The 16,333-nt window shown below is 39.0% G+C and overlaps 1 protein-coding gene across 1 annotated transcript in view; it reads left to right on the plus strand.

Annotated features, from left to right (window-relative positions):
* Window positions 1–16,333, plus strand: part of RFWD3 (ring finger and WD repeat domain 3) — a 45,637-nt gene that overhangs the window by 8,261 nt on the left and 21,043 nt on the right. Inside the window, exons 3-6 of the mRNA XM_045989191.1 lie at window positions 7,353–7,555; window positions 12,415–12,485; window positions 13,875–14,066; window positions 14,166–14,257. Of these exons, the coding sequence (XP_045845147.1) occupies window positions 7,353–7,555; window positions 12,415–12,485; window positions 13,875–14,066; window positions 14,166–14,257 (558 nt within the window). The remainder of the gene's footprint in view (window positions 1–7,352; window positions 7,556–12,414; window positions 12,486–13,874; window positions 14,067–14,165; window positions 14,258–16,333) is intronic.

Consider the following 16,333-nt stretch of genomic DNA (forward strand, 5'->3'; position numbering starts at 1 on the left):
GTTACTCCTTCATCAATTTTTTTTTTTAAAGATTTTATTTATTTATTTGACAGAGAGAGAGCACATGTAGGCAGAGAGGCAGGCAGAGAAGGAGGGAGAAGCAGGCTCCCAGTTGAGCAGAGAGCTCGATGTGGGGCTCTATCCCAGATTCTGGGATCACAACCTGAGCCGAAGGCAGAGGCTTAACCCACTGAGCCACCCAGGCGTCCCATCAAATATTTCTAATACTCCGCAATGTGAGAGACTGAACTTTGCCTTGGAGATACATTATGAACAGGACAGATCAGGGTACTTGTTCTCATGGAACTTATGGAATCTAGGAGTACAGAGAGTAAGCAAGGGTCAAGAACTTATTACACTGGTATTTAATTCAGAGATAAGTGCAGGGAAAGAGGAGGATTTCTTGGGTTTCAAGGTTGTACTTCTAAAGAGAAACCCCAGCACTGCCTTCTGATGACGGTAGCTCCCCTTTCCTTTGTCCCCATCTGACCTTGGAAATGCCTTTTGCTATATTAAAGCAATGTTAATGAATGGGTTTTTTTTTAAATCACTCAATTTTTTTTACCAGTTTCTATGCAGAATGCTCAATATGCATGTCAGTAGCCAACTATTATCCTAACTTCCGTGTGAATTTCATTTGATTAAAATGGTCTTGGGAGATACTGTTCTTAGCCTCTTCTCATGGTGGCTACATGTAGCTGCTGTTAGCACACAATTGCCAAAATTAGTTGGTAAACTTGCTTGTTAGCATTTAAAAAAAAAAACAAAAACCTGAGTGACATAAAAAATGGCAGAGTAAGGACCTCTAAAAGAACTGGCAGAACTGATCAGAACTAACTTTCAGGACTATGGCAATTAAACACTTGCTTAAAGCGATTCAGGGAGTGAGTATTAAAAAAATAGCTGAATATCAGAAGAGTAAGTAAGCTTCATGGCAGTCCCTGTTCCATATCCCTCTTCGGCTCAGTGGTAACGGTTTAATCAAGTGCCTGTAGTCACAGTGAAAACTAGCGGCCTGACAGCCACTAGAGGGAGTAGACTGGAATTAGTGTTCCTTCAAAGCTTCATTCCCAGAGAATTCTCTTTTCTTTCTCCTGTTTAGTGGTTTTCTGGGAGAAGCTGAAAGCCTTTGATATGGGGGCAAACTAAACTAACTAAAAAGCTTAAAAAGGAAAAGCTGGGGAATGAGATCTTCATAGGGTTTTGAAAAGGTCTGACATACCCTTGGAAATCTAGAAGGTAAGGATGACAGACATGCCTAAGGCTGTGTACGGCTATGCTCATGCCCAGGAAAGACCCAAGAAGGCACTAATTTCTCAATTCTGGCTGACCTTGGGGCTCTGCACAATCAGGAGGAATTGTCGCTTACCTGACTGATTCCTGAAGGTGTCCCCTAACATACACACATAGTCACACACTCCGCAAAGACTAGGAGACTTACTGATCCTGGGTGTTTAAGCAAATATCTGTCTAGTCATGAACTAACCCCTAAGCTAACCACGTAGACTTTTTTTTTTTTAAGATTTTATTTATTTATTTGATAGAGATCACAAGTAGGCAGAGAGGCAGACAGAGAGAGAGAGAGAGGAGGAAGCAGGCTACCCACAGAGCAGAGAGCCCGACGTGGGGCTCGATCCCAGGACCCTGGGATCATGACCTGAGCCGAAGGCAGAGGCTTTAACCCACTGAGCCACCCAGGCGCCCCTAACCACGTAGACTTAATGGCCACATGTAACAAAGAACGCAAATCTTAGAGAATAACTTCAGAAAAGTCACTAAACAAAAAGTAACAAGTATAAGAAATAGCAATAACAACAAACGCTGAAAAGGGGAAAAATCTGATTTCCAGAGTTAATACATTGTAGTATTTGAGGTGTCCAGTTTTCAAGAAAAAATTACAAGACATGGAAAGAAAGTATGGCCCACACATAGGAAAAAAAGAAAAAATAGAAACTACATAAAGAAGCCAGATGTTGGACTTACCAGACAGACTGTAAATCTACTTTTTAAAATATTTCAGAGAGCTAAAAGCATAAAACAGTGTGTCACCAAATAGACAATTTCAGTAAAGAGATTGAAGTTATAAAAATATACAAAATAGAAATGGTGGAGTTGACAAGTACAATAAATGAAAACAAATCACTAGAGGGCTCATCAAGTTTGAACAGGCAAACGAAAGAAATGGCTTTGAAGGGTCAAGAAGCAAAACTGAAGGTAGGTGAATTGAAGCTATCTGGCCTAGATAATGGGGAAAAATGAAGAGTAATGAACAGAGCCTCAGAGACCTGTAGAACATCATATGCAACATATGATAATGGAAGTCCTTGCAGGGGAGGGGAGAGAGGGACAGAAAGAATATTTGAAGAAATGACAAAAACTTGCCAAATTTGATGAAAAACATTAATCTACAGGAAGCCTAATAAACTCTAAACAATAAATTCAAAGAGATCCACAGCTACGTGGATCATAATCAGACTGCTAACACCAAAGAAAAAGAGAGAATCTTGAAATCAGCAATAAAGAAGTGACTGACTTTACCACGTACTAAGGATTTTCAATAAAGTTGACAGCTGATTTGTCATCACAAACAATGGAGGCCAGAATGCAGTTGAATGATGTGTTCAGAGGTTTGTTTGATTGGGTTTTGTTGTTGTTGTTGTTGTTGCCATTTTTTTTAGAGAGAGTGCATGTGAAGACAGTATAATTTATACTTTATACATCCAGCATGGAGCCAGGTACAGGGCTTGAGATCACAACCTGAGCCAGAATCAAGAGTCAGATGCTTAGCTGACTGAGCCACCCAGGCACCCCGGCCTATTCAGAGTATTAAAAGAAAAAAACTCAACTAACAATTCCATGTCAAGCAGAACTATCCCTCAGAAATGAAGGAACAATGAGGCATTCTAGGATTTTAAAAAACAAAACAGAATTTCTTTAAAGGAAACCTGTCCTACGAGAATTACTAAAGAGGGTCCTTCAGGCTGAAGTTAAAGAATCACCCCCCCTAAAAAAACAACAGACATAAATAAATCGAATCCACAAGGTGGAATAAAGAGCACTAGCAAAGATAACTACGCAAGTAAATATGATAGAAAATACACATGTATTTTTTATTATAATTTTTTCTTTCTCATTTAGAAAAAGCAGCATAAAGAAATAACTGTGGGTCTGTGTTGATGGACATAAAATCATCAGCAAAAGTAGGGAGGAAAAAGAAGTGTAACTCTAAGAAGATGTGGTAAAAAGAAATGAGGGAATTTAGATGGTGCACTTGAAAATAATACAAAAGAATGCAGTAATGGAGAAATAAACATTTTTTTTTTTTTTAGGTTTTATTTATTTGACAGATCACAAGTAGGCAGGCAGGCAGAGAGAGAGAGGAGGAAGCAGGCTCCCTGCTGAGCAGAGAGCCCGGCATGGGGCTCCATCCCAGGACCCTGGGATCATGACCCGAGCCAAAGGCATAGGCTTTAACCCACTGAGCCACTCAGGTGCCCGAAATAAACATTTTTTAAAAGATTTTTTTCAAATAATCTCTACACCCTCTCTGAGGTTCCAGCACATAACCCCAAGTCAGTAGTTATATGCTCCACTGACTGAGTCAGTGAGGCACCCCTAAACATTTCTATAATGAGAATTTGGAATAAACATTCCTATGTAGACAAAAAAGACATAGGCATATGGAAAACAGCAAAATGGTAGGTAGAAATCTTGCCTTAAATTAAATGCAAATGGTTTAAACACTAATCAAAAGGCATAGATCAGCAGCACAGATTTTTTTTTTTATCCAACTATATACTCTGCAAGATACACAATTTAGATTCAAAGGCATTAATTGTTTGAAAGTAAAAGGATGGAATAAAATAGGCCATGCACTCAGTGGGTTAAAGCCTCTGCCTTTGGCTCAGGTCATGATCCCGGGGTCCTGGGATCGAGCCCCATGTCGGGCTCTCTGCTCCACGGGGAGCCTGCTTCCTCCTCTCTCTCTCTGCCTGCCTCTCTGCCTAGTTGTGATTTCTCTCTGTCAAATAAGTAAAAAAAAATAAAAAATAAAAAATTTAAAATAGGCCATGCATACAGTAATGCTCACAAGAGAGCAGGAGTTGCTATACTAATACCAGACAAAATAGACTTTCAGACAAAGATTGTTATAAGAGTCAAAGAAGGACATTTTATAATTACAAAAGGGTTAATCCATCTAGAAGATATAATAATTATAAACCTATATATACCTGCAACAGTGCCCCCAAATACATGGAGCAAAAACTCTGTCATAATTGATGGGAGAAATAGATAATTCATTAGTAATAGTAGGAGACATCAGTACCCTTTTTCAACAATGAGGATAACTAGACAGAATGTCAGGAACCAGAAAACTTGAAAACACTATAAACCTACTAGACCTAATAGACATGTATAGGACATTCCACTCAACAGCAGAGCATACCTATTTCTCAAGTGCACATGGAACATTTTCCAGGACAGATCATATGTTAGGGCTAACATACAGGTACAGAACAAGGCTCGTTAAATTTAAAGTATTGAAATCATACGAAGCATGTTCTGGACATAAGTACCAGAAAGAATTTGGGGAAATTCACAAGTATGTAGAATTTACACTACTCCTAAATAACCAATAGACCAAAGAAGAAATCCCAAGAAAAATTAGAAAATACTTTGAGATGAATGAAAAGGAAAACATACCAAAACTTACAGGATGAAGCTAAAGCAGTGCTTAGAGGGAAAGTAATAGTTGTTAAACACCACACTAAAAAAAGAAAGTAGGGGCACCTGGCTGGCTCAGTCGGTAGAGCATCTGACTCTTTATCTCAGGGTCATGAGTTTGAGCCCCTCGCTGGGTGTAGAGATCACATAAAAAAAGAAAACTTTTAAATAGAAGAAGAAAGTACTCGAATCAGTAACCTAGCTTAAGGAACTAGAAAAAGAAATGAACAAAGCCCCAAAATCCAAAATTCAAAGCAAGCAAGCAGAAAGAAAGAAATAATGACCATTAGAGCAGAAATAAATAGAACCTAGAAAAGCAAGAGAGAAAACCAACTAATCCAAAAGTTGATTTTTCTGAAAAATCAACGAAATTGATAAACTTCCAAGTAGACTGACCAAGATACAGAGAGAAGACTCACAGTAATAAAATCAGAAATGAATGAATTAATGAATGGATGGATGGATGGATGGATGGATGAATGGATGAATGAATAAATGAATAAAAAAAATTTTTTAAAAACCCACTAGTACTTTATAAGCTTTTCCAAAAAATGGAAGCAGGGGGAATACTTCTGATTCTGTAAGGTCAGTATTACTCTGCTACCAAAACCATATAAAGACATCACAGGAGAACTGTAGGCAAATATTTATGAATATAGGTATAAGAATTCTCAACAAAGTACTAACTGAATCTAACAACATGAAAAGGATTATATGCTATAACCAAATAGGATTTGTTCTAGGAAAGCAAGGCTGACTCAGTGTATAAAAAACAAGTCAATGATATATACCATATTAATACAATAAAGGGGAAAAAACATGAACATCTTAGTAGATATAAAAGAAGCATTTGAGGGGCTCCTGGGTGTCTCGGTAGGTTAAGCATCTGCCTTTGACTCAGATCAATGAGGAGTCTGTTTCTCTTGCCCTGTGCTCTCAGCCCCTCCCTACTACTCATTCTCTCCCTCTCTCTTTGTCAAATAAATAAATAAATAATCTTTTTTTTTTAAAGCATTTGACAAAACCCTTTAATGATTAAAAAAACACTCAACAAACTAGGAGTGGAAGGGAACTTGCTCATCCTGATAAAGACATCAATGAAAGGCTGTCTACTAATGTATAAATGGACAAAGACTGAAAACTTTACTCCTAAGATAAGAACAAGACAAAGTTGTCTGTTTTTGCCAGGTCTGTTCACCACTGTACTGAAGTTCTAGCCAGAGCAATTAGGCAAAAAAGTAAAAATAAAGTAAGAAAGGCATTCCCATTAGAAAGGATAAAGTAAAACTATAGCTATTCACAGAGGACATGGTCCTTATATGTATCATGAAGTTATGAAAAGGAGTCAGACCCAAAAGGCTATATATTAAATGATTGCATTCATATGAAATTCATATGGACTTGTCATAGGCAAGTCCATAGAGACCAAAAGTAAAATAGCGGTTGCTAGAGTCTGGGGAAAGGAGAAAAGGAGGAAAGACTGCATATGTGAATATGTGGTGAAAAATGCTTTGGAATAATATAGTGGTGATGGTTGCGTAACCTATGGCTGTGCTAAAAACCTCTAAATTGTATGTTTAAATTGTGAATCAAAAAGGATTTACAATTGCTGCTTTTCATTTCAATTCACATTTCTTTCTTTCTTTTTTTTTTTTTAAACAAATGTGAATCTTCCAACTGTTGAATTGGATACCAAATAACATTTACTTTGTTCTATCATCATTTTTTAATAGAAAGCACTGGTTTGCTATAAATTGAAGCCAAACTACGAGAAATCAAATTTTTTCTGTATGAGCAGTCTCTAGCGATGTTTCTGGGGGAATAATACATCTTAATGTTCTAAAGACAATTTTTCAAACTTAAAAGTCGATCACCTTTCAGTAGTACTTTGTAATTAGTAGCTAGGTGGTATATTCTAAAGTACATACTTTTTGGTTTAATATTGAAGGTCATTCTGTGTGGGATGGAGGGTGTGGTCCGTTGGCTTGGATGCGAGGGTAGCCGCAAAAGGGTAGTTGGTATGGTTAACTCTACCAGCCGGCCGCGACTAAAGTGTTAAAATCTGCTCCCAGGTCTTCTCGTTCTGAGTTTATTTTTGGATATCATGCTGTTTTTAACCTTAACATAACATTATTTAAACTTAAAAAGGAAAATGTTTTAAAGTAAGAGGTAATGCAGTCTTGACTGAAGCCAGTTTTTACCCTGAAACATGGTGGTCTGCCTTGTTGCGGCCGCAGAACCCTGTGAGGCTGTATTTGATCAACAGAGCCCTTTTTCTTCTTGTCCACTGTCTTTCAGCCCCCTAATACCAGTGGAGAAATTGCTGCATTGCGTCCTTTAAAAGATACTGACACATGGCCAAAAGCCAGTAAAGTAGAATTTGCTTTTAGCAAGAGTCAGCCTCCAATGTGGCGATTTAATAACTGAGCGGAACAGAGAATATCCAGGCCAGCCAGCATCTGCCTAAAACTGCTATTTCTGCTTCAGGGGTCAAAGCAGCATTTAACGGCCTGGAGATGGATTGAAATGACTAGGATTTACCTTCAGATTACTGTGTAGTTTTCTTGTGATGGTGGGGCATCTGACTGTGTTTGTACTGTACTTCTGTTGTCTTTCTGCGTACGTAGGTCGAGAGCACCATTGGATGCTTACTTTCAAGTGAGTCGGACCCAGCCTCCTTTGCCAAGGACCTCTCAGGACTCAGAGACCAGGAATCCTGTCTCTGAAGACTTGCAGGTCTCAAGCAGTTCCAGTTCTGACAGTGAGAGCTCCACAGAGGCTGAAGATGGTGTTGTCCAGGCGGAGGAAACTAGAGCTGTCGTTTTAGGAGGTGAGTTTTGGATTCACAAGGCTGACACCCAGGAAGCTTAGCCTCCAGAAAGCGAGGAACTCTCCATTTGTGTTTTGCTACTGTCCCTTTCCCTGCCCAAGATGCCTGAGATTCCTGCTTTATTTAGTATAGAATGTTCATGGGCCACAAGCCTTTATGGAGGATTTGATCGAACTTGAAATTTAATGTGGTTTGTGTCCCAGTAAGTTGGTCACTTTGTAATAGCATTTTATATCCTCTTTCATTGTTTGACATCTGAGAAGGAAGTAGCTTCTTTATTTAAAAGAAAAGCTTTGTAAATTTGGTGCCCTGTCTAGTCTGCCACTTTTGACGTCTTAGCATCGTGTTGTATATTGTGCAAGTAGGACTTTGTTTAGCAGCAGTGGGCAGAGACCACTAGAGCATATGTCCTGTTTAACCCTTTGGTACCCCAGACCATGGTCTTTTCCCACTTAAAGGAACCAGGGCTTCCTGGAGAAATGGCTTTCCAAACCTGGGATAGGAGATGAACAAGGTGAACTTAGGTCATTTGATGGTGCCAGAAAGTAAGAAAGCCATCTCTCACGGAGTCATCGTGTCCGTAGGCATGGGAGCAGCCTTAAAAGGGCCTCTTGTGGCATAAGATGGGATAATATAAACATCAAAATGAATAATGGATATGTATTCTTGGATTATGGATTGATATGTAGGTAAAAATACATCAAATTTGTAAAAAACCTATAATTTATAATTAGGTACTTTTTAAAACCTCATTTATCAGCATCCTAAGTTATTAGAGCCCTGACTCATTACTCTGAAAACTGGTAAGTAAAGGATTAAGCATTTATCCTGTATTTTCCTATGTGAACTATATTCAGGAAAACCCAATAGTTGATGAAGGACGTTTGTTGGTTTTTTTGGTTGCTGTTAAGACTTTTTTTTTTTTTTTTTTTTTTTAAGAGTAGTTTAGGGTTCACAACAAAATGGAGAAGGTTCAGAGGTTTCCCAGGGGCATGTCTCCACACATGCATTGCCTCCTTATGTCAGCACCCCTCACCAGAATGGTGGTTTGTTACTCAGATTATCACTCCAGGTCCATAGTCCACCTTACTGTTCACCTTTGGGTTATACATGTTTTCACTGCCCTAAAAATTCTCTTTGCTCTGGCTCTCATTCCTCCCACCTATCACTAGGTAAGTTTTTTTAAATGAAAAATTCCAGCTAATATTAAAGCAGAAATGATAAGAAAAAGTCATGATTTCCTGACTCCTAATGAAATTATGTAACTAGGCAAAGATGAGTGGGATCCCAAAAACCATTAGGTTGAAAAGTTAATGACATTCCTTTTAATAGAGGGACCAGGCTGGCAGCACCAGACCTTATACGCATTTTGATGTGTTGCAATCAGAAATACCCGGAGGGGCACCTGACTGGCTCAGTCAGTGGGGCATGCAGCTCCTGACCTCGGGGTTGTAAGTTCGAGCCCCATGTTGGATGTAGAGATTACTTCAAAATAAAACTTAAAAAAGAAAGAAAAATACCGTAGCACTAATACCATAGCTGTCCCCCAAAAAGCCTGAATTTATTTAAGACTAGATACAATAACCAGGTTGTACAGTGTACAGGAAGTAGAGGAACAAGGTAATTATTTGAAAGATGCAGCCATTCAAATCTAAAATGTGGGACATTCTGTAACGGAACACCTAGAAAAATACCTAAACATACATGGGAATTTAGTATAGGGGATGCCTGGGTGGCTCAGTCGGTTAAGCATCTGTCTTCGGCTCAGGTCATGATCCTAGGGTTCTGGGGTCGAGTTGCACCTCTGGCTCCCTGCTCAGTGGGGAGTCTCCTTCTCCCTCTGCCCCTCATCCCATTCATACACCCTCTTTCTCTCTCTCTCAAATAAAATCTTGGAAAAGGAAATTTAGTACATTGTAAAGGGAATGTCTCAGATCAGTGGGGGAAAAGATAGACTTCTAAATTAGTACTATTGTAAAAACTGGATCGCTAACTGGAAAATGGTAAAACTAGATTCATGACTCATACTAAAAAATAAGATATTAGTGGATCAGAGACCTCATGTAAAAAAAGAAACCATGCTAGTATAAGGAGAATAGATATATGATAAAACCCAGAAATAAGGAGTACTTTGAAATTTAGAGGCAATACTAGAAAATTGCATTAGAAAATTCTTTTTCAGTTTATGACAGTGAGCCAGTGTAGCTACTTTATGATATCACTTACATACAATGGCTAGGAAAGGCAAATCTATAGAGAAAAGGTAGATTAGTGGTTGCCTGTGGCTGTTGGTGCACATGGGAAATGATTCTAAATTGGCTTGAGAAATGTTTAGGGCGTGATAGAAATGTTTTAAAATTGGATTGTGATGATAGTTGTACAACTCTGTAAATTTACTGTACATAAAAGTTAGTATGAAGAGGCAATCCGTCAAATCCAGGAGGTAGACATTCTATAGGACAGATGACCAGATTTCTCAAAGAGATCAAGGACAGAGGTGGTGAATTTTAATTTAGAGCTTGTGTTCATCAACAGACATCATTAGAAGAATGAAATGGGAACCCATTGATCGGAGAAGACATTCATGATACATGTATCTGGAATAGGGCTTATATCTAGTTTTGTTTTTTTTTTTAAGATTTCATTTATTTATTTGACAGAGAGATCACAAGTAGGTGGAGAGGCAGGCAGAGAGAGAGGAGGAAGTAGGCTCCCCGCTGGGCAGAGAGCTGGACATGGGGCTCGATCTCAGGACCCCGGGATCATGACCTGAGCTGAAGGCAGAGGCTTTAACCCACTGAGCCACACACGCGCCCCATGGGCTTATATCTAGTTTATAGAAACAGAAAAATGGGCAAAAGTTTTTGAAAGGTACTGCCAAAGGAGAATAGCCAAATGGCCACTAAATATATAAAAGAGACTTCATTAGTCATCAGGGAAATAGAAATTAAAACCACAGTGTGGTGACTAGTAGGCATCCACCATTAGAGCTAAAACTTAAGACTGACAATATTGAGTTTTGGAGAGAATATAAAGCAGCCAGACCACTCATGCACTGCTGGCGGGAGTGTAAATTGGTACAGTTTTTCAGGTGGTAACTTTACAAACTCATCTGTATGTATAGAGCCTAGGGTCCAGCATTTCTACTTCTATGTATGTAACCAAAGAAAGGAATACACGTGTTCAGCAGAAATGTACAAGAATGTAACAGCATTGTTTATAATGGCAAAAACCTGGAAACCACCCAAATCCCCATCAGCAATAGAAGGGATAAATGTGATATTTTTATACAATGAAATAGTATACAGCGGTGAAAATAAATGAACCACAGCTGCACATGTTAGTCTGGAAGAATGTCACAAACAATGTAGAGTAAAATTAGTAGACACAGAAAAGTTGAATAACTCTGACGTGCTGTTTATATAGAGAAACAGGCAAAAGTCATTAGATGGTCCTAGAATTTATTAAGGTGGTTACCTTTGGTGGGGGCAAGTCATCTCTCCTCTACCCCCAAGAAATAAGGAAGACATAAGGTATAAAAGGCACTCTTGGGATTTTTGGTGATGTTCTGGTGTATAGTTCAGTTTGTGAGAATTCACTGAGTGGAATACTGAGGTTATTCCACTTCAGTAAAAGTTTGTGGGGTTTTTTGTTTTTGTTTTTTTAAAGAATCAGTTTAAAGGAGCTCCCACAAGCTATGATGGGATCATTTGAACCTCAAAAAGCAAAATGACTAAAAATTAAAAATCACCTCCTTGATTAAATGGAGGTCTTGAAAGGTTGATGAGGAACCTAATAATCGGTCTAGGAATCAGACTGATCCCACCCAAACCCTGTAGGAGCCTCGTGTGCTGCAGTCATAAGCAAACAACCGAAGACATATTCTTGCTGCCCCTCTTCTTGCCAAACGACAAAATTGAGTCTACTGAAGCGTCCAGATTTAACCTCCAGTTTTAGGAAACACAGGTGATAGAACTACTAAGGAGGCAGTCCATCAGATGTGGGATGCAGGATATTTCGTAAGACAAATGACCAGATATCCTTGAACAAATCAGTGACAAGGACGGGATAAAAACGAATGAAGAATGGATGCCTGGGTGGCTCAGTCAGTTTAGTGTCTGCCTTGGCTTAGGTCATGACCCCAGGGTCCTGGGATCCAGTCCCACATTGGGCTCCCTGCTCAGTGGGGAGCCTGCTTCTCCCTCTGCCTGCTGCTCCCCGTGTTTGTGATCTCTCTCTGACAAATTAAATATAATCTTTAAGAAAAAAAATGAATGAAGGAGAATAGAGTGAAAAAAAAATCTAACAGGTTCACCAGTCAAAGCTTGTGGAGGTCTTGCTTAGATTCCGGTTGCACTAAATGTGCCGTAAAGAACAACTTGAAATCAACTGGGAAATGCTGAGTATGAACTGCATGGATATTAGACAGTATGAAGGGATCATTGTTACTTCTGTTAATATGATAATGATAGTATCTATGTAAAAAAATCCTTATCAGCTAGTATTACAAAAATTTTTACAAGTGAAGTGACATTTTAGAGAGTTATTAAGCATTACAAAAGAAAATAATGTGGATAGGGGCTTAGAATAAGATGGGCAAAATACTGATTTGTTTTGAAATTGGATGAGAGTATTTGCATGTTAATTATAATGTTCTGTCTACTTTTCATGTATACTTGAAAGTATCCAAAATAATTTAAAAATAAATTCACTGTTACTACTTGGGGAAATTTACAGCATTATTACCAATTAGAAATGGAAAGCTATGGTGAGTTAGGATCTCCTGCTTGCCTCTCATATCTGACTTCTGTCTTTTGTGCATTACCTCGCTTACCGTTCCTGGAAATGACTTGGTGCAGAGCAAGTAGGAGGTACCTCAGCAGAGCAAGAAGTTACATGTGTCAGTGGAGGAAAGACCCTCCCCAAACAGGTAATTTGAATATCCTTTTAAATGAAATGTTTGAATTTGCCTTTAGAGAAGAGGCTGTGGACTAAAGTGGAAAGATTGCAGACGTAGTAGGCAGGAGATCAGGGTGTGAGTCCAACCCATCTTACTCAGTTATGTGACTACTTCCTCACAGGTTTAGAAAAGCAGGGATAGAGGTGAGGATAACTTGTCTTGCCTACGTAACAAAGTTAAGTTTTTATTAAAATAGTGGATATGAATGAAGTTTATGAAATATCTGGTAGAATATGATTGCTATGTGTTAAGCAATTTTTATCAACCGTGGACTCTTCAAATCTCAAAACATCATTGGCTTCCTTTTTCCACATTTCTATGTGACCTCATGTTTTTATTTTTCTCTTCTAGAAGAATTTTGTATCCATGTAAATTTATTTATGTACATAAATGTTCTGTTTTTTACATTTACACAAAAGGGGATTTCATTCTTACTCATTACTGCATAGTGTTCAGTCCTAAATAAATTTTTAGTTAACTCTTGTTGTGTACACTGTAGTTGTTCCTGACCTCCCTTCCTCCCTTCCTTTCTTCTCTCCTTCCTACTGGTAAAATGATGCTGCATAAGCATCTTTGTATAGATGTCTTGGAAGTATTTGTGACTATTCATGGATATATTTTTACCAGAGACATTGCTCTGTGAAACGAAAGATACTTTTGATAGATAATACCAAATTGCCCTCTGGAAAATTTGGGTCACTTTCTACCTGCAGCAACAGTGGGAAGCTATTTCTTCCTTAACCCTCAACATTGCTTGGTATCATCAGACATCAGTTTATACCATCTCATAAATGAAAAAAATGGTTTCTTACCTTAATTTGCATTTTTTAATTATAAATGAACACTTCTGAACCATTTGTATTCTTTTTGTAAGCTGTTTATATCCTTTCTTTGTTTTTCTGGGTTTCTTTTATGTATTTTCTATTCAAGTATTTTATAACTATTTGACTTGATTATGAACTTAACTTTGAATGTATAACAACTTACTCTTCCCTTTGTTGGTTATCCAGGTAACTACTAGATTTGTTTCGGTTTTTTTTTTGTTTTTTTTTTTGTTTTTTTTTTTAGTGTTTGTAAAGATAGCTCCTTTTCTTCATTTGAATGGAAAGAAAAAATCCCAAGAATCTCGTAAGATCAAAGAGAAATAATATTTTCATTTCATGGCTTATAGGAAATATTTGGCCAGATTGCACTTTACAAAGAATGATAGGTGATTCAGAGATAGTTGCAGTTTTTCCACAGTGTTTTCAGTTGGGTTTACATTGTTTTTGTGTGGTTTTGCTTTGATAGAGTTGCACATCCTTTTTGAGGCTGATTCTGTATTTTCTCTAATTTAATTGTATTCTGGTTTCCATTCAGTCTCCCCAGAAGACCAGCCCTCTTCTACCTTCTGTCTCTATGGATGATGAAGATGGGGACTCTTGCACAATATGTTTTGAACATTGGACCAATGCTGGGGATCATCGACTCTCAGCATTACGCTGTGGGCACCTCTTTGGGTATAAGTGCATTTCTAAGTGGCTCAAGGGCCAGGCACGAAAATGTCCCCAGGTAAGAACCACAGATAAGGAATGAGCGTGTGCACAGTCAGCGTGTTAAGTCAGGAGGATTCCTAGAACCATGCTGATTATATCTTGTTGGGCTCTTTAGTGCAACAAGAAAGCCAAGCACAGTGACATCGTTGTTCTTTATGCCCGTACGCTGAGAGCTCTGGACACCAGTGAACAGGAGCGCATGAAAAGGTAGGTGGCAAGGATCTACCTACTTGACAGATCTGAAAAAGGAGATATGAATTACTCTTAATATGGTTCTAAGGCTTTACCTGGACTGTGACGGGGAGAGGGGTGGTCTGGGGGATCACTGGCAATCTGTCTCACATCGTGATTTATAATACATGTCTGATATCTTCTGAAGGAGGTCTACATGGTTTGCTCTCCATTTAGCATTAAAAGTGAGGTTTTGGAGTATCGCGTAATTGTGACTTCAGCTAACTCACTCATTGTGGGCCCCAGGCTTATTGAATGTGTACTTTCTCAGCTGTAGAGTGGGGGAGCCTACTTGACAATGAAGTGGATGCACAAGAAAGCAGAGCTGAGAAGTAGAGAAAGAGTGGTTCCTGGCCCTTGATTCTGCCATGCCTGAAGTTAGGCTTCAGTGGATTTCTCAGTTATATAAGTCAATACATTGGTTTTCAATTTTAGTTTGCCAGCTTAAATAAAGTTTCTGTCATATAATCTAGGGAGCGTTGACCCATGTTTCATCATAGAACATTTTCATTCTGGGCAGACTGACACCTGGGTCATGAAAAACTCATCCCTTAAAAGAAGGGGAAGATAAAAGAAGGATGACAGGTGCCAAACCATGCCAATCACTCCTTTTTGTCTTCTGTGCCTCGTATAAGCCTCTGTTTTCTGAGCCTGAGTGCTGTGTGCTGATTGGAGCAGGCAGATTCAGAAGCAGTAGAGCAGTTCTTCCTTCTGCAGGAGCACTTAGCTATCCCCACAAACTCACAGTCACCCCTGGTAGTTAAGCCAGCAGTAACATGACCCAGGGAAGCCAAGACCATGGTGTCTTAAGCTTCCCCCCTCCCCCACCCCCGCCAAATCCAAAGTCATAGAGAAACCTGCAGTCCTCCAGTAATACCTCACACCTGGTGTGGGCAGCAGGCCCAAGCAGAGAGGTTCCCTGGAAGTTTTGGAGCTTATTCCAATTCTTCTCTAAGGTTTACATTTACTGCCTGCCTCTGCTTCTAAATAACATGAACATTTAATCAGAGATTTCTTGTCTTACTCTTTGTAGGTAATTTATAACCACTTGGAACATTTTTCCATGTCTTAGTCTCCTCTTCCCTATAATAGGCTTAATGAAACCTTAAAACAAAAAAAAGAAGATCTGACACATTACTCAAGTGTTGCCATATTTTGCTGCTCATGTCCCTAAGCCCTCCCACAACAGCACTCTACAGAGAAGATTCTTTTTATTATTATTATTAACATCTAATATAGTATTAGCCCCAAGGGTATAGGTCTGTGAATCTTCAGGCTTACACACTTCACAGCACTCACCATAGCACATACCCTCCCCAATGTCCATAACCCAACAACCTTCTCCCTACCCCCCTACCCCCAGCAACCCTCAGTTTGTTTTGTGAGATTAAGAGTCTCTTATGGTTTGTTTCCCTCCCAATCCCGTCTTGTTTCATTTTTTCCTTCCCTACTCCCCAGACCCCCCATGTTGCCTCTCAGATTCCTCATATCAGGGAGATCATATGATAATTATCTTTTTCTGATTGACTTATTTCACTCAGCATAATACCCTCTAGTTCCATCCACTTCATTGCAAATGGCAAGATTTCATTTCTTTTGATGGCTGCATAGTATTCCATTGTATATATAATACCATATCTTTATCCATTCATCTGTTGATGGACATCTAGGTTTTTTTCATAGTTTGGCTATTGTGGACATTGCTGCTATAAACATTTGGGTGCACGTGCTCCTTCGGATCACTACATTTGAATCTTTAGAGTAAATACCCAGTAGTGCAATTGCTGGGTCATAGGTTAGCCCTATTTTCAACTTATGAGGAAGCTCCGTGCTGTTTTCCAGAGTGGCTGCACCATCTTGCGTTCCCACCAACCGTGTAGGAGGGTTCCCCTTTCTCCGCATCCTCACCAGCATCTGTCATTTCCTGACTTGTTAATTTCAGCCATTCTGACTGGTGTGAGGTGATATCTCATTGTGGTTTTGATTTGCATTTCCCTGATGCCAAGTATTGTGGAGCACTTTTTCATGTGTCTGTTGGCCATCTGGATGTCT

This window comes from Meles meles, chromosome 19 (genome assembly GCF_922984935.1).
Source record: "Meles meles chromosome 19, mMelMel3.1 paternal haplotype, whole genome shotgun sequence".
NCBI classification, from domain to species: Eukaryota; Metazoa; Chordata; class Mammalia; order Carnivora; family Mustelidae; genus Meles; species Meles meles.